The sequence below is a fragment of the Pygocentrus nattereri genome, chromosome 25 (assembly GCF_015220715.1).
Source record: "Pygocentrus nattereri isolate fPygNat1 chromosome 25, fPygNat1.pri, whole genome shotgun sequence".
In the NCBI taxonomy this organism is placed as follows: domain Eukaryota; kingdom Metazoa; phylum Chordata; class Actinopteri; order Characiformes; family Serrasalmidae; genus Pygocentrus; species Pygocentrus nattereri.
Window position 1 is genome coordinate 29,145,586 of NC_051235.1, and position 20,563 is coordinate 29,166,148.

A 20,563-nucleotide genomic window follows, 5' to 3' on the forward strand; every position below is an offset into this window, starting at 1 on the left:
GCATCTAGGTACGGATATCTGTGGTCCCACTGATCAAAACGTTTTTGCTGTAGAAAAACGGCAATAAACCGCTGTTTTTTTGTATTTCCAACATATTACATCCTTTAACTTTCCTAAATTAAAGGAGCTTCGCATATAAATTCACATAAATGGCTAAAAACATGTTAAAGTATTTGTTTTTAGCGTGCAGCTCCATTCACTACCGTTCACCGAGGACTGGGCGCCCTCTAGCGTCCCGTTTTGCTATAACGGCCCCTGACAACAGCTCAATAGCGTGACCACGCCCCCAATTACAGTACACGCCCCTTGAGAACCCGCGACGCTATTAACATAAAATAAACCATAATTGCAGTTGTGCTATTATTGTTATTACTCTTGTTATTATTTTATACACAAAACATAAACAAATAAACACCAGGATGCAGGAATGAAAGTCTCTGAAGTCTAAATAGTTTTAGGGGAGGTTAAAAAAAATGCAGGTCAGCAGGTGATGGTAATCAAGGTCATCTATATCGTTCCCACCAAAAGGCGATGGTGGGCACGGTGGAGGAGGGTTGGACACCATGGCTACACGGAAAACTCGGAATGTTAGTCACGCTTCTGTCGGCCAGCCTGAAGGCCAGCCTGGAGTGGATAAGCTGAGGAAGAGGAAGGAGCTCTTCATCCAGCAGTTCGAGAAGGAAGGTCTGATGTTTGTGTTTAAGTAGTGAAGTTTGGCTTCAGTGAAGCTGAACCTGCTTCACATCTCGCTGTCTTCAAGCAGCGCAGGAACGGATCAACGAGATGGAGGCCAAGCTGGACAAACTGCTGTCCACCGTGGACCGGGCGTTCAAGATCGAGATGATGAAGCTGCCGCAGTCCCTCCACACCACGCTGGTCAAAGACCTGATGAATGGTAGGTTCTCCAGGTTCTGTCCTCTTTTAAAAGCGTCGAGAAACTGATCGAGATGGTAAACCTGTCTTTCAGCCCAGGAGTCCTCAGTTGGGGAGGTCACCATGGCCATCGCGGTGAGTTCTAGATCATTTGGGTCACTTGAAGTAGTTGTACACACCTAAAGATGGTTCTTCAAGGGTTCTTTAGTAAAGGCACCAAAGCTGGTTAGCACACTTTTGTTACAGAACCATTGTCTGGTTCTTTGCATGTTAATATGGTTCTGATGGGTGGAGGATGTTGTCTATGGTTCTATACAGCGCCAAAGAGGGTTCTGTTATTGTTGCAATGTCAGATCAGTCTGAAGAACCACTGCACTGTGTAAACAATAAGCATGGAATGTTTTTTTTTTTTTATTGAACTGTTCCCTTTACTGAAGAACCCATGAAGTTGTTTTTATGCACCTGTTTATTTCTGCAGTCTGCCTCTCCAGATATAAGCAGGCCAAGTTCTAGATATTTTTGCGTCACTTGGAGCAGTTGTACATACCTAAAGATGGTTCTTCAACGGTTCTTTAGTAAAGGCACTTGTTCTGGTTGGCACTTGTGCTCTATATAGAACCACTTGTTGCTTACATTATTCTTTGCATGGTGAAATGGTTTTTCAGATTGATGGAGACTGTGTTGTAGATGGTTCTATATAGAACCTTTTTGAAAAATGGTTCTATATGGCACCAAAAAGGGTTCTGCTATTATGTCAAACTTGTAATGGTAGAACCCCCTTTGGTGCTACACCTAGAACCATTATGTAGAACACATCCTCTATTAGCCTGAAGAAGAACTTCACCATGCAGGGAAACATTTTACACACAAAGGTTCTAAATGGAGCCGTTCCCTTTACTAAAGAACCCAGTAAGTTGTTCTCACCTGTTTTATTTCTGCAGTCTGCCTCTCCAGATATAAGCAGACCTCTTAGCAGGAAACCCAGCAAAAAAGGTGAGCATCTAAACCAGTTTCCCCCAGATTGTGCTCCTGGGTTCTCCTTCATGCACTGCCACCCAGTTTAACCTCTTAAGGGCCTGGAGTTCGGGGGGGCGGAGGAGGAGGAGGAGGAGGAGGAGGAGGAGTGCAAATCCAAATGTTCTGCCTAAGTAAATATTAAATTGTGAGGTCGTTCTTGGTGGTTTGATGTGAAATGCTCTGCTCTGTTAGGTGGTCACAGTAGTGGTGATGGGAACCAGATGGCAAAACTGCTTAATTCCTAAAGCTGAACCAAGATTGGCAGAGCGGGTTTTGAGCTTCATGGTGTCTGAAAGTGTTTATGAAGTGTGATGGTTTTGCTGTAAGAGTGAGAGGCTGTGATGTCCCCGAAGAACACTTACTCAGGCTTACCATCATCGTTACTTAAACTCTGACTCGGGTAGGTTCTGCTGGTTTTGGACAGTAAATAAAATGTGTGTTGTCATGGGAACCCCTGGTTCCCATCACCGCCACTGTAAAGACATCTGAGGCAGTAGGTTTTTCTAGAATGACTTCAAACGACTCAAAACAATTCAAAGTTGAAGAGAAAATTGGTGGAGCACCTCTTTAAACAACCTGTTGAGTTGGTAACTTCCTCTAGTTTCACACCAAACCCCTCTGCTTGCGTCTTACTGGATTGGGTAGATGTCCTCAACTGTCAATGTTCATTTAATGTCCTTTGAGTAAATGTATCATGATTGGGGGAGGAAGTTGGAGAACTTGTTCTGATTGGTCTAAAGTGAGGAATGTTTGTAGTTATACCCTGGATTAATGGCTTCATCCCACATCCGTGTTAATCTGTAATCCCAGCTGATGCGCGCTCTTCATTAGGGCTGATCTGTGTGTCACGGACTTGAACTCAACTTTTAACCATTTGGCTTGATATTTGGATGGGAAACTTCCAGATTTGAGCTCAAAGAACAAACACGTGGGCCTAGAGAAATGAGGAATTCCCAGTGTGGACATCACTGGTTTGTTGTCCTGCTAAACTGAAGTTCTGCTTTGTGAAAGACCTTCCAGCTGATCTCTACAGGCAGAACACTGTTCTCTCCGTCTCTCTCAGTCAAGGACAGTAACTCGACGCAGCAGAAATCTACCGGTCAGATCAAGACGGACGAAGGCACCAAGGTACACGCCATCCCGACGGGTCCGTTAGTTCATCTGTAGAACTTTTTCTGACTCCTCCTCTGTTCACAGAGACGAGCCAAGAAGAAAATGCAGTCCAGTAGCAGCACGGGAAACCTCAGGTAACGTAGGCCTTGCAAATTTCTACCTTTTTGTCTTGAACATTGACCAGCTGTTCACTGGAGAGCATCATTAGTCCGGTTTAATTGGGTTTAGTCTAGTCCAGTGTGAGAAACGGTTGAAGTCGGTTTACTAATCTTTCATGTTCTCCTGTTAAATATCACGTCACATCATCCATCATGAGAATATTGTCTGGCAGTATCGTGTTGACTTGTCAGCAGTTTTCACTCTTAAACTGGTTATCGTCTCTGTAGAAATTGGACCCCCCCCTATTTATTTGCATTTATTTATTTTATTTATTTATTAAAATAAATAAAATCCATGCAAGGAGACTTAAACCAGCCGGCTTGCTAATCTTGTTAGATGTCAGTTCGTGGCCTTTTCAATCACGGCTTATAAATGTTTCTTTTTGCTAGAAGTGCCTCGGCGATCAGCTCGACGAGGACCAACGGCCGAGTGATGAAACTCAGTGACCAGGCGAGGTGCGGTGAGGTCTCCAGCAGTACAGGATGGACTTCATGTATCGGTATCATTTCAGGTCCCATTTCATACGTTTTGCAGATTAACGAGTCGCTCACTCAGCGAAGACCTCTCTGGGAGCGCTGCAGCCATGATCAAGACGTCTCTCGGGGAGGTAAATGCAGCCGCCGCGGAGATTTTCCCTTAGAAAAATGAGAACATCACCCAGTCTGTCTGTTCTGCCCCTCTGCTAGACGCTGCTTCTGTCTGAGGAGAATAAAGACGCGGTCAGACTTGAACTTCTGGATGATTTGGCGCTGTGTCAGATGCAGAAGATCAAGGTCGGTAGTTCGTAAAGCTGAAACAAATGCTGACTGTGTTGTTGCTTACTGACGTCTTTACAGTGGTGGTGATGGGAATCAGGGGTCGCCATGACTACAACACTAATATAGATGTTGTATTTAATATCCAGAACCACAAGTGAACCTCTGAGTTTGCATAAATGATGAATTGGTGATGAATCGGTTTTTCAAGGTTTACAAGGTCCTGCGTGTACTTTACCATGAACAGATTGCTTCTTAAAACAATCATGAAACTCTCAAGCAGCGTTCACAACCATATAATGCAACAATGTTCTGTGAGGGAGCTTTTGAGGTGGACGTCTGGTTCCCATCACCACCACTGAACAATTAGTTTCTCTAGACACTTTGAAGTGAAATGTAATTCCCCAATTAAACACTTAAATGTGTGGCTTTCAGGAGCTGATGGACTACCTGTTCAACAAGGTTAAGATGAACAACACTCAGTGATGTGGTTTGCAGAGCGTTGATGGTTTTATAATATTTTCTAATAAATAAATATTTACCCAGTTCAAAGCCGTTTGCCTTCACTGAGTGTTTAACGGTCATACCTGCAGACTTGGCTTCAATATATGAACTTGCTGCAGTGCATCGCCTGAGAATAACGGGCTTCGACGCCGTTTCTGCTGCTGACGGAAATGGATTCAACTTGGAAGAACTGTTTTTTTCAAAACACATGACTTCCTTTTAACACACAGGACACTAACGCTTCCTCTTCTGTTGGCATCAAAACAATAAACTCTGTGGAACCGCCAGTGGTTCCAAAGCACACTTGGTCATATCCTTTACTTCATAACTTCCATATTTTGTAAGCTTCGTTCAGAAGGTGGGGGTCATGAGGCTGTAACTGTCTTCTTCTTTCCAGTCTAATGGAACTTAAAACTATCAAAAAGCTGAACTTGCAAAAACTCGAGATCTCACAGCTCAGATCTCAGATGGTCTCTGCAGTGATCTGCACTGAAAAAATATTTTTATAAATTAATACAAAGAGCATCTAGGATTTCTTGGCTTCTAGCAGAACCTGGTAAGCGTATAGCATGTTTATGATCACAAAACACACTTTCTGTTACTTTTGAAGGGAACCTCAGCCATAAAAACCATTTACTGTATGCAGTTACTGAATAATTTGCCTTTATGATTTGGGCTTTAAATGCAGATGTAAAAAAACAAACATACCTACGCTCTCAGAAAAAAAAGGTACGAGACGGTCATTGGGGCAGTGCCCCTCTCGTCACTGTGGTGGTACCCTCAGGGGTACGTCCTAGTACCTTTATTCAGGGAACATAATTGTACCAGAATCCATTGAAATAATTTCTACACTGTACCGACTCCACACACACCCCGTCTCGTCTCCAGGCTTTTTATTTTATTGTTCTGATTTAAAATGTTTGGTTATGAAAAGGTACAAATATCTACTTTTCCACTAGGAAAAGCTCATGTAAGGTACGCCAATGGACGTTAAAACCACTGCTGGACCTTTTGAGGGTACACCTACATTGTTTGTACCTTGATGAAGGAATCGTAGACCTGCATAGTTCGTTTATTTCTAACAGTGTATGAGCGCAAGAGGTTGGAGCTTTAAACCAAACCTCATGTTTGGAATCATAAACATGCTTAAAGTCTTAAACACAATCTGTATATGGAAACGAAGCAGGTTTGAGTGTTTTTTTTTATAATGTAAATGCTATTTTTCCATTTCGTCCGTCACCCTTTTCAGCCTACAGCTGTCCCTCCCCACTCATACGGAAGTTTAAGTGCTTCAGTTGCATGGTTCCAGTACAGTTACATGGTTCAGGTACATGGTTCATTCATCAAGGTACAAACAATAAGTGTACCCTCAAAGGTACAGCAGTGGTTTTAAGGTTGCGTTTGAAGGATTTGATTGTTATGAATTGCTATACCTGTGTTACAGGTTGTGTGTGTGCCAGTACTGTGACTGTATTTAGAATATTCTGTCTGTTCTTGTTTATTCCTGTTTGTTTGTCACACCTGTTACTTGTCCTGTATGAGCTGGGTCTAATCTTGGCATCAGTCCAGCTATATAATTGTCAGCCCTTTGTCTTATGGGCTGACTCGGTGTCTGGTACCTGCGCACAAACGAATAAAGATCTCTGTGCAGAACGGGCTGGGCCCCTGGATTTCCGAAGGGTTTGAAAGTCAAGTTTTTCCTAGTGGAAAAGTTGGTATTTGTATCTTTTCATAACCAAATGTTTTAAAACAGAGCAGTAGAGTAAAAGCCTGGAGGCGAGGTGGGGTGGGTGGAGTCAGTACAGCTTAGAACAGATTATGGTTCAGTTATGTTCCCTGACTAAAGGCACTGAGATGGAGCCTTGAGGGTCCCACCCCGGTGACTAGAGGGGGTAGATATGGAAACTACTACTGTTTTGAATTCAAATTTTTGTGATGTCACAAAAACCGACTCCCATGTATTTGCAGATTCTACCTACTGCAGAGTAGCCCCGCCCACTCAAACAGAAGCTATAAAGTATGCCTCAGCCTGGATGCCGTTTTGAATGAAGCGCAGTACAGGACAGCCAATCAGAACAGAGCTCATTTGCATGTGCTTCATACAGTGCCTAGGTGTCCTAGAATACAGAGGGTGAATGGTTGGTTGGTGTCTGACAACGTTCTGAAGTCTCGTAATCAAATCTGAATCTTTTAAATACAGAATATTTTAAGAATAAACTTATACACAGGAAGGTCTTCGGCTGTCGTCTCTGTGGTGTTCCTTGAGAAATAAGCTATTACGCGAGATAAGGACTCGTTTATGCCCCTTTCCAGTCTATCCTACCAGACATAGTGGCAATCAAACAGTACAGGAGTTGTACTTTGTTACCCCCTTTTACCCTGTTCTTCAGTGGTCAGGACCCCCATGGACCCTCAAAGAGCAGGTACTATTTGGGCGGTGGGTCAATCTCAGCGGTGCATTAACACTGACGTGGTGGTGGTGTGTTAGTGTGTGTTGTGCTGGTCTGAGTGGATCAGACCTCAATGTCACTGCTGGACTGAGAATAGTCCACCAACCAAAAATATCCAGCCAACCGCATCCTGTGACCACTGATGAAGGACTAGAGGATGACCAACACAAACTGCAGTAGCAGATGAGCTGTCGTCTCTGACTTTACATCTACAAGGTGGACCGACAAGGTAGGAGTGTCTAATAGAGTGGACAGTGAGTGGACAGTGTTTAAACACTCCGGCAGCACTGCTGTTTCTGATCCACTCAGACCAGCACAACACACACTAACACACCACCACCACATCAGTGTTACTGCAGTGCTGAGAATGATCCACCACCCAAACAGTACCTGCTCTGTGAGGGTCCATGGTGGTCCTGACCACTGAAGAACAGGGTAACAGAGTATCAGAGAAACAGATGGACTACAGTCTGTAACTGTAGAACTACAGAGTGCAGCTATACAGTAAGTGGAGCTGATCAGATGGACAATGAGCGTAGAAACAAGGAGGTGGTCAGAATGTTATGCCTGACCGGTGTGTGTAGTTTTCAATAGCTGCTTTGACCAAGTCTGTCTTAGAGCGTGAAGGACAGCCACACCTCGTTCTCCCTCAATTCAGGGTTTTAGCTGGATTTTCTTTGAACGTGATGGTTATTTTTATCCATTCGTCTCGTTTCCTTCATGTTCTTGTACTGATAAATATTTTAAAAACATTTGACTTCAAATTCAGCATGTGGTCTTAGGACTTTGGGTATACTGCATCCCTGTTATTAAGAACAGGTGTTTTTCATACACTATTTTTATTTCAAATTATTCTGCGGTGAATAACCCAGCCGTCCTCTCCATTCACTCTGGTTCATGTGGCTCTGGCAATTCTGAGCGTTAAGCCAAGTGATGGAGGTGCTTAAAAGGAAAAAAGGTTAAACTGCTTTTGAAGATACTGAAGGTTTTATTTAACAACTTCATAATTTTTTTTTCTTTTCACAGAAGTTAGATACCTACAGCTGCTTTCCTTTTATTTCTTGCTTGTTTCAGTATATAATTTCACTCCTTTTGAATGTAGATGTTTACATGAGTGCAGGGACAAAGCCTTCCCAACATGCACCTGGGCTGAAAACAGATACAGGCAACTGATTTTACTTCAACTAGTTCATAATAAATCACACTCCTTGTGTGAGAGCAGCTGGTAAAGCTTAAATGATAATCACTTTAATTTTATACACAATGTTTTCGTCTCTGGTTTCAATTTTAAAATATAATAGAAAGAAGAAAAAAAAAAAAAAAAAAAAAAAAAAAAACAGTAAAAATCTACAAAGAAAACAAAAGTGGTAAAAATCAAGCACAGATACATACAAACCTAAAATGTTGATAAATGTCCCAAAAGGTGTGTTTTTTTTTCCTCTTTTCTTTTTTATTCCAAAGGACCTCTTTTACTCTCATTCTCACCCACTCGCTCTTCAGAAATGAAAGGGGCTCAAGTCCAAGGGCAAAACTGCATGTTGTGGTTAGTTTTAAATTAAACCTAAATACAATGACAACAAAAAAAACAAAAAACAAAAAAGATACACACCAAGTAAAAGAAATTACCTTTTTCTCCCCGTCTGATGTGGGGTTGCCTGTGCAAGGAGACTAAATGGGAGGGTGTGGGGGAGGAGAGGGGAGTAAAGGTGGGCTCATATGTGCGTTCACTACAGGGAAGGCAGCTGATCATAGGTCATGTAATTTGTCAATGTTTAAGGCAGACCCCAATCAGATCAGAAGAAAAAACAACACCTTTGCTGTGATGTTGTGCAACTAGAACATTTATGTCTCCTTTGCTGGAGCCAGACAGGTTGGTATGGTGGGGCTTACTGGTGGGCACACTGCACCCCAGGGCCGTGATGACCGCCCTCGTCATCAGAGCTGTCGTTGTAAGCTTCGCGGCGGTGGCCACCAGACGAGCTCTGGCTTATATCGAAGTCCTGCAGGTCCACCTCCTCCGCGTCTCCGGTCACGACGGGAGCCTCGGCGCGCGTAGGCAGCAAATCCTCCAGTTCCTGCGGACGGTGAAAAAGATTGAAGCGTTTGCCTGAACCCAACGGGACCAGAACTTACTCCACCTTGGCCAATTTTAGCCTGCATTTATATTTTTAAACTGTTCACTCTTCAGTCCATATATGGAAAGTCAGCTGCAAAGAAACGCCCATTTTCAAGTCACTGATTCTGTAATGTCCCAAACCAACACGTTTACATATAACCAGTCTATTTAGCCCTCAGGAGTTCAGCTCCACCCATTCAACCCAGACTGCTTTAGGGATGAAGCACAACACAGGACACCCAATGAGAACAGAAGTAATTTACATATCCCTGCTGTCAGAGAAAGGAAAAAAAAAAAAAAAAAAAAAAAAAAAAAAAAAAAAAAAAAACACTTCTCCATGTGTCATTTTTCAGTTTGACAACTGTAAAACACCCGTTCTTTACACCACGTGTAGATTTCATGATGAATGGAGCAAAAGCCAAAGCAACTTGGAAAAAAGTCTGGTTCCACTGACGACCCATTTACATTAAAAGTAAAGCATTTTCCTTCTCCTGTAAAGCTACCATTGTTGAGATACAAGGTTTTGCTCCAAACACAGCGATTGACTCGTCTTAAGCACAACAGCAAACCACTCTGTTTAATTGAAAGGAATAAAGTAGGATAACTAGGCAGGAAACCTGTAGGATGTGGACCCCCCCTGGGCAAACCTGCCACATTTCAGTCAAGTGTGTTTTTGGAGAGGTTCCCAGAAAACAGCACATTAAGTTGAGACTTGGCAGGCTGTTTGAAGGTAATGGTTAATGAATACTTTTGTTAAAAGCACAAATAAACTTTACTTTCGATTGCTGAGCATTTTATTTTAGAATGATCTGATGGCATAAAGTGCTTCAAGATGACAAATCAGAAACGCACACTTATACTGTCTGTTTGGGACAGTTGTCAGACTACAGTCTGGGCTGAATGTGGGGCTGTGGATCAAGCCAGACGTGTACAGGATGTTCTAGCTTTATTCAGGTATGGGTCAAAATTTCAGACTGGATTAAGGCTCTAAGACTAGGAGCCCATTTCCCCGACGCAGATTGAGCCCAAGCCTAGACTAAATTTCTAAAAGGTGAGCTACCATTAGCACCACAATGTCCAAGACTAGGCTTAACTGATGTCTGGGAAACTGGACCACAACTTACACCACCGCTCACTGACTTTTGCCTTCTAACTTTACATAAAAAAACGTGACCCAACATCTCTGGGCCATTTCACAATGAAGCAACCATCTGAGCTCAGGTTTGTTGGAAAAGGCCAAATCCAAAACAGACACAACAGAATTTCCTTGAACTCACTGCTAGTTTATCCAGGCTGATCCAGTTGTTGTCTGGGAATTGCACGTCAAACTTGACGAACAGGTCACCCTTCTCGAAGGGGTTCCGGTACTGTGGCATGCCCTCTCCTCTCACAACTCTGAGGGAACCTGCAAGGCACACGACATTTAACTCCCACATCAACAGGCTTGCAGACCATCAACAGAGAACGCTGAAGGGGACTGATGACGACCCACCTGGCTCTATGACTTTGCCAGCTGGATACTTCACCACAATCTGTCTGCCATCCAAATGTTTCAGAGTGAACTGAAATCCACAAAGTGCTTCGACGAGACCAATCTTATGGACCATGTTCAAGTCATTGCCGTCTCTTTTGAACGTCTGGAGAGCAAAGGAAAGAAAAGATGAGCTTTTCTACAGAAATACAGATCATACAGCAGTGCATACTTTCAGATCAGTGGCCAGGGGAGCAGCCTTAGGCTGCAACATTAAAGTCGACAATTCCTCCAATCGTCAATTAAAAAAAGCTTTTTTTTAATTACAGTGAGTGCCTAAAACCCCTGCTTAAACTCTAAAAATCAATCAATCAAATCAACCTTTATTTAGTCTCGGAAAACATTGTTACAACGTTGCTGAGGTAGTAAGTGGATTGATAATGGGGTAAGAACATATCAGATGATAGAAGTAAATTTAATAAATGAAGACTCAAATCAGGCAAGTATAAAAAAGTGAAACATTAATAAATACATAAAAATATAAATAAAACAAATTAAAAGAAGATGTAAAGGTTAATAAAATCAAGTTAAAATAAAAAAGATAAATAAAAAAACTTAAATTTATAAAAACAACAAATATTAAAATAATAATTAAAATAATATGAATAAATGTATAAAAATAAAGATAATATAACAAAAATAACAAACTGGTTAGAAATCAGGTAAAACCGTGTCAGGGAGGGGGAGGTGGTTAGAGAGAAGTGTAAAGTGACCGAGTGACCCAGCGAGCTGAGCTTTAGTGAGTCCTGTATTAAGTTCCAGATCACTGGTGCTGTAACTAAAAGCTTTCCCCCAATTTCCCCCAGTTCAGTAAAAACCCTTGGTACCTGGCATGTGATCCAGCCACTGGATCGAGTCTGATAAATATCATTATTTACAGAGGTCACGTAAGTAATATATTCTGGCAAATGTCCGGAGAGCTTTTGTAAATGAAAATAAACCAGTGTGTAAAAAGGTGTGTAGAGTCACATGTACAGGTTTGAACAAACCACGAGATATTTAGTTGATTTTATACTTAAAAATAAGTTTACACATCTACAACTAAACCAGTTAAAATGCCAAAGCTTTTGCAAGACCCCATTTTAGATGTAGATCTCAGAACCCGATTGGTGAGCTTAGTTTACCCAGAGGAGTTACTTTACTCTCACACTTTGACAGTAAGAGGTTTCGGCTTTGCATGAAAATGGCATCAGACCACAAACAAATCACCTCACCATCAATCGCGCCTCCCACTAACTGCCACAGTGGCGAGTGTGATAAGCCCCCCCCACCCACCAGGTTTTCCCACATGTAATCTTGTGTCAGTGCCATGACCTGCCGGGCTATTTTGAAGAGGGCTTCAGAAGCTTGATGGCCTGGAGGTGACAGCGGCACAGAGACCGAGTCCAGCACTGTGGAAAAACTGGCTCCATAGCTAGACCAACGGTTCCCCACGTCCCATACTACAAACCTGCCATCTACATGTAGCTACTCAGTAGCTTATTAAACCTTTGGCTGAAAAACGCTCCAACCAGAAACCAATTCACTATAGCATCGTCGCTGCTTTACAATAAAAATACTGCACCGAGACTTCAAGGAATAATTCATGTAGAATTATTAAATAAAAATATTTTTTAATGGTTTAAGGGTTTGACCAAGGCTCCTGCTCCCCGGGTGCTGTGGATAGGGCTGCCCTCCACTCCAGGCAAGTGTGCTCACTGCCCCCTTGTGTGTGTTCACTAGCATGTCTGGTGTTTCACTGCTCGCTTAATCTTACTGAAGCACAGGGTTCAGACCCCAAGGAGACACCCACCACCACCCCCCCACGCCCCTTCCAAAACTAACTCAACGAAATGTACGCGATTTGCATTAAAAAATAAAAAAAAAACAAGCACGTACATTTAAGTACCTTACGTCACCGTGCTCAATGAGGCAGAACCAGCCCATCAGAGTGGAGGACTTCACAACTTACTGGACAATCTTTACTCTGTGCTCAAGTTATCCAATTAACTGGGAAATTCTGCTTTGTGGAATGTCCAGATAACCGAAACGGAATTAGATGAACTGAACCGTGAAATAAACCGTGACCGCCACAGCTTATTCCAAAGGCACATGCTCAGCATCACACATTGTCACAAAAATGAGCACGTGAGCCGATTCTACGTCAAACGTGTCAATCACAGTATCTTAGTTATACTGTTAAGAACCTTCAGCAACCAGGTAGCTCACTTAAGAACCTGAGAACACCACCTGGGAACATTCAACAAGCTTTACGGTGCTCACTTTCATCCTAAATGTCTGGGTGCTTGTTAGCAGCACGCCCGAGATGTGAGTGGGAGGGCTAACGATCGCTGACCGCAGCATGCTCATGACACTCTGTCACTGCAATCTGTGCTAATACCACGCAGGGGCCAACTACCAGCTACGGCTACAGAGACTAATGGCTCCTGCAGCATTTTTGCAGAGCAGTTGAAGAAATTCTGCATGTTATGCACCTTTTTGAACCAAGAGTTAGATCAACAAGTCCTAACTGTGGCTGTTCACACTAAAATGGCACAAAACACACATACAAAAAAAAAAAAAAAAAAAAACACATGTAAAACTAAGCTTTACAGACAAGGGGGGGGGGTGGTGTCACTGTGCAGTGAGAACATACCTCGTGCTCCTTCTCCTGCAAGACAAGGACGATGTCTCCAGGCTCCATGCCTGGCGCTTGGTCTGCTTCCCCTCCAAAGGTGATCTTCTGCCCGTGCCTCATGCCCTTGTCTACGTGCACCTCCAGAATCTTCACCTCCTTCACCACCTTCTTCCCCTCACACTTTTTACAGCGGTCCTTCTCACTGATCACCTCTCCTAAACGACACAATTACCATGTTTTATACACAAAACCATCGGACGTTCACATGAGACGAGCACGGGTTCTCAAGAACTCAGTCGTCTGGTGCATGTATCAAATATTGAAATCAGTTTTCAGGTATTCTTTACATTCAATCACAGGAAGACTGAGAATAACAACTATAGAAGCCAACAATTGGGGTAAATGCATCTGAATCTGAATAAATCTCATGCTTTGCTTCTCAGTGACGTGACCGAGCAGCGCCAAACGCTCTAGCTAATGTTATCCAGGTCCAGAAACAATGAAGACACATTTTCTCTCATCAACTAACAAGTTGACATCACCCACTAAGGAGAAAATACAGAGACATTGGAAAATGAAATTGCCATCAGGGAGGGAGGAAAGGGAGGCTAGAAGGAAGGAAGGAATGCCACAGACAATATATTTAAAAAAAAAAAAAAAAAAAGGGAATCCTCAAATGTTGTCAGCAAACATAATGGGAAGTGACAACTTAAGCACATTGACTGTCATTGCTGGTCCTCCGTCTCACCAACTACAGACAGATCCTTTTGTTTCCCTAAAGAAGCTTTCAGTAGACAGGTGTTAAAACGTTAACCTTTTCAAAAGAGCCTCTGCTTCATACAGCTGTTCCACAAAAACTCTTTTCCCCCCAGAAATGGTATTTATGAGCGCACTGCTGATTAGGCAGCATACCAGATGGAAAAAGAACCCGTAACTGTTCACCTGACCAACAGAGTTTTAGGACAACTGCTAAAAATGAACATGGTACACTTTGACAATAAAGTGATATTTCTAGAAAAAAAAAAATATTTCGGGGATAAGGACGTAAAGTTACGAGAATATTTTGAGGATAAAGTGGGCTAACTGCAGGGGGGGGATGGGGGGGGTTGAGGGTCTCGGTTCCTGTACTGGCACCGGAGTTCCACTCACTCCTGTCTCTTTGTGGATCATTTAGATCATCATTCTCACGGTCTGTAAAACTACATACCCTCTTTGAACAGCACAGAGTTACAGCCCCGACAGTCATGTAGACGACCCTGCCTGTGACTCTCCTTCAATAAAACAGACACACTTTCCTCCGAGTCCGTCCAGCTCTTTATTCTAAAAAACATTTCTATTAACAGTGGCCATAAAACCCTGTCATAATGAAGGCAACAGTGTGGCGGTTATTAGGCACTACAGTCTCCCCCTAATTAATTAATTAATTCAATCCCCATGTGCAGGCATGACTGACACTTGCAATGTAATTATTTCTGTGCAGCTCTGACATCTGAAGAGCTTGTTGCTTGTTACAAAGCCGACTGCTGGGCTAGCTGCAAACCCTTACAGTGCAAGAAGGTCCTCACATCTGCAGTGACTCACCTTCACCACTGCAGTCAGTGCAGACAGACTGCATCTGTTGGACCATGCCAGGACCCAGCTGTCTGATCATGATGCGCATACCACGTCCCCTACAGGTTGTACACTTCTGGACTGCACCACTCTTTCCACCCTGGCTGCGGAAATAGAGGAACAGTGGACAATTACTCTAAAGCCCACATCACGCAGAGGCACAATAATGACCATCTGACAGCCCAGTGGAGACTGACAGACGGCAAAGGCCACTGCTGCTTTTAAAACATACGACCTATTGTACTCACCAAGACAGAGCAGCTATCAAGATATGAACTATGCTAGTTACCAACTAGGTACATCACTTAGTCTAACTAAGATGATATACATAATATATACGCATAATGTAACTAGGCCTTTTAAGTAATATCTTTAACTGACAACAATTCGGTATATTATAAACTTACCCATTACAAGTGCTACACAGGACATTCTTGCTTAATTGTAATTTGGTCGTTTTGCCATTATATAAGTCTTCGAGGGATACCCTACAACGAGAGAAAAGGCACATTAGACAACAAACACTTCATTTTCAACATTTAAAAATTTACAATTTTATTTATTTATTTATTTTATTTTTTAGAAAACAGGGCAACGTTGTAGCTCCGGGACATCTCTACAGCACTAACACACCTCCACATAGCAAAAGCCTTAAAACTTACTTGAGAGGGTGGACCATGTCCTCTCCTCTCCGCCGCCCACCATTCCGGCTGCGACTGTGACCACCCATGAAGCCAAAGAGGCCACCACCAAAAATGTGGGAAAAGATGTCATCCATTCCAGGACCTCCGCAGCCCCCTTCCCGCAGCCCCTGCTCTCCATAGCGGTCATACAGCTCCTTCTTCTCTGGGTTAGATAGAACTTCATACGCAAAGCTGATCTCCTTGAACTGAAAACAAAAACATTGGTAAATATGGGTCATAATTTAACATGCACGTTTTTAAAAGTTTTCACAGCGTTATATTTCTTGAGTAAAGGGGAACTCCAGGAAAAGGGGAAAGATTACTGCTACAGCCGCTGTGAAAACGCCAGCTCGCCTCCTAAAGCGGTGATTACAGATAGCTATTAAGGCAATAGTGTAGATAATATTGAGTTATAAATGTCCAGACCCTGGACAAAAAGAGACTGCTCGTTTGCGACAGTGGTGAGAAAATAATGCATCTTTAACACGGCTTTTAAAGCTGGTGAGCACTGTGCACTACTTTATCACGATAGGGAGGATTACCAATGGTTGAACAACGTATCTGTGTACTATAGACAGAGAACTGTAGTGAGGTGAGACACCAAACATGACCATATATATATATATATATATATATATATATATATATATATATATATATATATATATATATATATATATATATATATATATATGAGATTACAATCAGGAATTCTGTCACACCAGCGAGGCTACATGATGTAATACTGTGCTACCGAATACTACACAGCATGACATAACAGTAAATGGTAGCTGAGGCCACATGCCCCTTGAACTATTAAATGCAGCAGTAATTCTACCGATCAGTCTCCAAGCACGTCTTATTTTTGGTATTATTCCGAAATCAACTGATAACCACTCACAGCATGAAGCTGTGCAGTTATGCAATAGATTTACAAACGACTTATTGCAATTTTATAATTATTACACCAGAATTCTTCGAGTCTTAACCTGTATGAAAAAAAACTCACAAAGCTAATAAATCAGAACCCATTTATTTTTTATTCTTTAGGAAACCAACAATTTGGTTAATTTCTAAAGAAGCCACAGTCCTTACCTTGTCTCCAGCATTTGGGTTCTTGTCAGGATGATATTCTTTAGCTAATTTCCGGTAAGCCTGAAAAACAATATTAAAGGGTTAGACACACCATCAGTGGAGAACGTTACACCCGCCCCCCCCCCCCCCCCCACCCCCACCCCCAACAGTTCATTTTTGGATAGAAAATAAAATAACAAATGATTCTCATCACCACTGTAAAGAAAGCCTGGACAATAAAGTTCCTCATCAACGCAGCTTATTTACAACTCAATCACTGAATTATGCTGCCATTCTGGTACAATCGGTGGAATTCCCCTTTAAGTGTGCCCCACTCCTCCCTCATACAGTAGAAAAACAAGATCCACTACAACACTAAGATAAGCTCTTAAGATTCTACATCATCAAGTGGCTGAGACTGGCTGTAAACAATGTGGTTCAGAGCGGTTTGATGAGGAATGCTTCATTTTATTTACATAGAGTAACTTTACAAGTCAGAACTGTTAAATGGTGGTGATGGGAACCAGACGTCTAAAGAGGCTAATGACTCTAAAAACCTCCCTCATTTGGTTATGAGTATGTGCCCTGATGTCAGACACTGTTTTGTGATAGTTTTATGAGAACACTTTGGCCTAAAAAGTACTGTTAACCCATTTAGTACACACACACACCCACACCCCTACCATCATTAACATTACATATACAGACCTCAGAAAACGTGGAGGTTCACTGGTGGTTTTGAATAACAAATAAAATGTGTGTTGTAGACAGTAAGTTTCTCTATAGTGAATAACTTCGTATCAAAACACTCGGAATGGCTTTGTTTACATCTCAAGACGTATAGAAATACTCAAATTTTGAAAAAGACGGTGGATATCCCCTGTAAGATCGCCTACAAGACCAGCTCATCGTTTGACTACTTTGGTAACAAAGCAAAAGTCACCAGTGTTTTCATTAAACTTCATTTTAATATCTAAATCAAACTGCGTCTTTGATCTCCGACCTCAAAATTAAACAAGCGATATTACGTCAGAAGAATAAAAATAATAAATACCATCATAAACACAAAAACCAGGCCTGCTGCAGCAACGCTGACCGCACACAGCCCAGCCAACCCGGCTAACAGCAGCTATATGACAGAGGTTACGTTAACTTACTCAAGAAGAACGACGGGCTGAAGTTGGTTTCCTATTCGAATGGTTCCGTTCCACCTTAAACGCGCCAGAACTCATCATTACGCCTCAGGTAGCCAGAATGTAACTGCTGCACCATTTAAGGTGGAACGGGGAAATTCAACCGCTAAGCTGAACAGAAAGCCGAGTCGAGCTTTACCACAGAAGGACCCAAAGACGACGACGTAAAAACAGCCGACGAACCAAATCACTTAAACCTAAACGCCCATTTTGCCACCACAAACATTTTAACGTTACTTAACGACGAGACGATGCTCGTCTGCTTTTTCTCAACAGTTGCACAACAGTGGACGCAAAACGTTTCGAAAACAAGTCGCCAGAAAACACGAACGGGGCCGTTTTAAATACACTCAATACAGTTTTAACACACTACTGAAGACGTCTAAGAAACCAACTTAACTGCGAAAAAACAATAACATAGACTTCGATGTTATCGCAGCTAGCCGGTTATGGCTAACGCTACAGCTACTAGGCCGATCGCGTTAGCTTAGCATGCTAAGCTTAGGCAGGCTAATCCGCCGTCCTCAGCGGAGCAGAGCTCGGCGTTGCGCTGCGCCGGGGTCCGCTAAGCCCCGAGTGGCCGGGGTTTACACTCCTGGGCTTTTCCGAGACGTGCCGAGGGGTGTCACGCCCTCGAACACACATCCCTCGAGTGGACCCGAGCGATGAAGGCGGTTAGATGTGTACCCGGCTTGCGGCTGAGTCGCCCGCGTTCGCCGGTATAGCCGCAGCTAGCTGACTAAGGCTAACGCCGACAGGCCACAGCGGCGGAGCTAACGCGGCTAATCCTTCTTCCTCATCCCGAACTGAAGGCTGTGTGTCCGGCGCTGTGGCAGCCCGCGGCCCGCCGAGGCCTGGCTTTAGAAACTGCGGCGGTTCCCGTGGTTTACCTTTTTGAGCTCGTTCTCGGAGGCGCTGGGCGACACCCCGAGAAGGTCGTACAGCTTGGTGTCGGCGACGTGAGCCATGGCGCGCGCTGAGGGAACGAGAGCTGCACGCGGAGAGAGACGGAGGGAGAGCAGAGCTGGAACGCGCAGGCGCGCCGCCGCTTTAAACACACTCGCAGTGGGAGGACGCAGGGGAAATGCGCACGCGCCACTGGTCTTCTTTTGGAAAATGTTACTAGATAGACAGACAGATAGAAACATAGACAGATAGACAGATAGATAGACAGACATAGACAGACAGATAGAAACGTAGACAGACAGACAGAAAGATAGACAGATAGATAGACAGATAGAAACATAGACAGATAGACAGATTATCTATTTATGACAGACATAGACAGATAGACAGACAGACAGATAGACAGATAGATAGACAGATAGAAACGTAGACAGACAGACAGACAGAAAGATAGACAGATAGATAGACAGATAGAAGCAGACAGATAGACAGATAGATAGACAGATAGATAGACAGACAGATAGAAACGTAGACAGACAGACAGAAAGATAGACAGATACATAGACAGATAGATAGACAGACAGATAGATAGACAGACAGACAAACAGATAGATAGACAGACAGATAGACAGACAGATAGATAGACAGACAGACAAACAGATAGATAGAAAGATAGACAGATAGACAGATAGATAGACAGACAGATAGAAACGTAGACAGACAGACAGAAAGATAGACAGATAGATAGACAGATAGAAGCAGACAGACAGACTGATAGATAGACAGATAGATAGACAGACAGATAGAAACGTAGACAGACAGACAGAAAGATAGACAGATACATAGACAGATAGATAGACAGACAGATAGATAGACAGACAGACAAACAGATAGATAGACAGACAGATAGACAGACAGATAGATAGACAGACAGACAGAAAGATAGACAGATAGATAGACAGATAGAAGCAGACAGACAGACTGATAGATAGACAGATAGATAGACAGACAGATAGAAACGTAGACAGACAGACAGAAAGATAGACAGATACACAGACAGATAGATAGACAGACAGACAAACAGATAGATAGACAGACAGATAGATAGACAGACAGACAGACAGATAGATAGACAGACAGATAGACAGACAGATAGACAGACAGACAAACAGATAGATAGAAAGATAGACAGATACATAGACAGATAGATAGACAGACAGATAGATAGACAGACAGACAAACAGATAGATAGACAGACAGATAGACAGACAGATAGATAGACAGACAGATAGACAGACAGATAGACAGACAGACAAACAGATAGATAGAAAGATAGACAGATACATAGACAGATAGATAGACAGACAGATAGATAGACAGACAGATGGATAGACAGACAGACAAACAGATAGATAGACAGACAGATAGACAGACAGATAGATAGACAGACAGACAAACAGATAGATAGATAGACAGACAGATAGATAGACAGACAGATAGATTACAGAGGCTCTGAGGTGACATGGTGAATATCTCAAGGCCACAAGTTACTATACTAAGGCCACAAATGACTAGATTTATGAGAAACATTACTTGTGGCTTCAATATACACTATGTTGCCAAAAGTATTCGCTCGTCTGTCTTATGAACATCCCATGAGTGAGATCTCGTTCTTAATCCATAGGGTTTAATATGATGTCGGCCCACCCTTTGCAGCTATAACAGCTTCAACTCTTCTGGGAAGGCTTTCCACAAGGGTTAGGAGTGTGTTTATGGGAATTTTTGACCGTTCTTCCAGAAGCGCATTTGTGAGGACACTGATTCTGGACGAGAAGGTCTGGCTCACAGTCTCCGCTCTAATTCTTCCCAAAGGTGTTCTATGGGGTTGAGGTCAGGACTCTGTGCAGGCCAGTCAAGTTCTTCCACACCAAACTGGCTCATCCACGTCTTTATGGACCTGC

The 20,563-nt window shown here is 42.8% G+C and overlaps 2 protein-coding genes across 2 annotated transcripts; one reads left to right on the top strand and one right to left on the bottom strand.

Annotated features, from left to right (window-relative positions):
• Positions 1-529: 529 nt before the first annotated feature.
• Positions 530-4,431, top strand: cdca9 (cell division cycle associated 9). Its single transcript, XM_017724250.2, has 10 exons — positions 530-684; positions 764-895; positions 968-1,008; positions 1,815-1,866; positions 2,954-3,018; positions 3,088-3,137; positions 3,552-3,617; positions 3,697-3,769; positions 3,849-3,935; positions 4,353-4,431. Exons 1-10 carry the CDS (start codon positions 564-566, stop codon positions 4,401-4,403), a joined length of 738 nt encoding a protein of 245 aa, XP_017579739.2. The 5' UTR covers positions 530-563; the 3' UTR covers positions 4,404-4,431.
• A 3,408-nt stretch (positions 4,432-7,839) lies between these two features.
• dnaja2a (DnaJ heat shock protein family (Hsp40) member A2a) lies at positions 7,840-18,742 on the bottom strand. The gene is made up of 9 exons (XM_017724265.2): positions 18,587-18,742; positions 16,525-16,584; positions 15,409-15,635; positions 15,154-15,234; positions 14,717-14,850; positions 13,154-13,350; positions 10,480-10,624; positions 10,265-10,392; positions 7,840-8,946 (listed from the first exon to the last, which is right to left on the bottom strand). The coding sequence occupies exons 1-9, from the start codon at positions 18,662-18,664 to the stop codon at positions 8,758-8,760; spliced, it is 1,239 nt and encodes a 412-aa protein (XP_017579754.1). The 5' UTR covers positions 18,665-18,742; the 3' UTR covers positions 7,840-8,757.
• Positions 18,743-20,563: the final 1,821 nt, after the last annotated feature.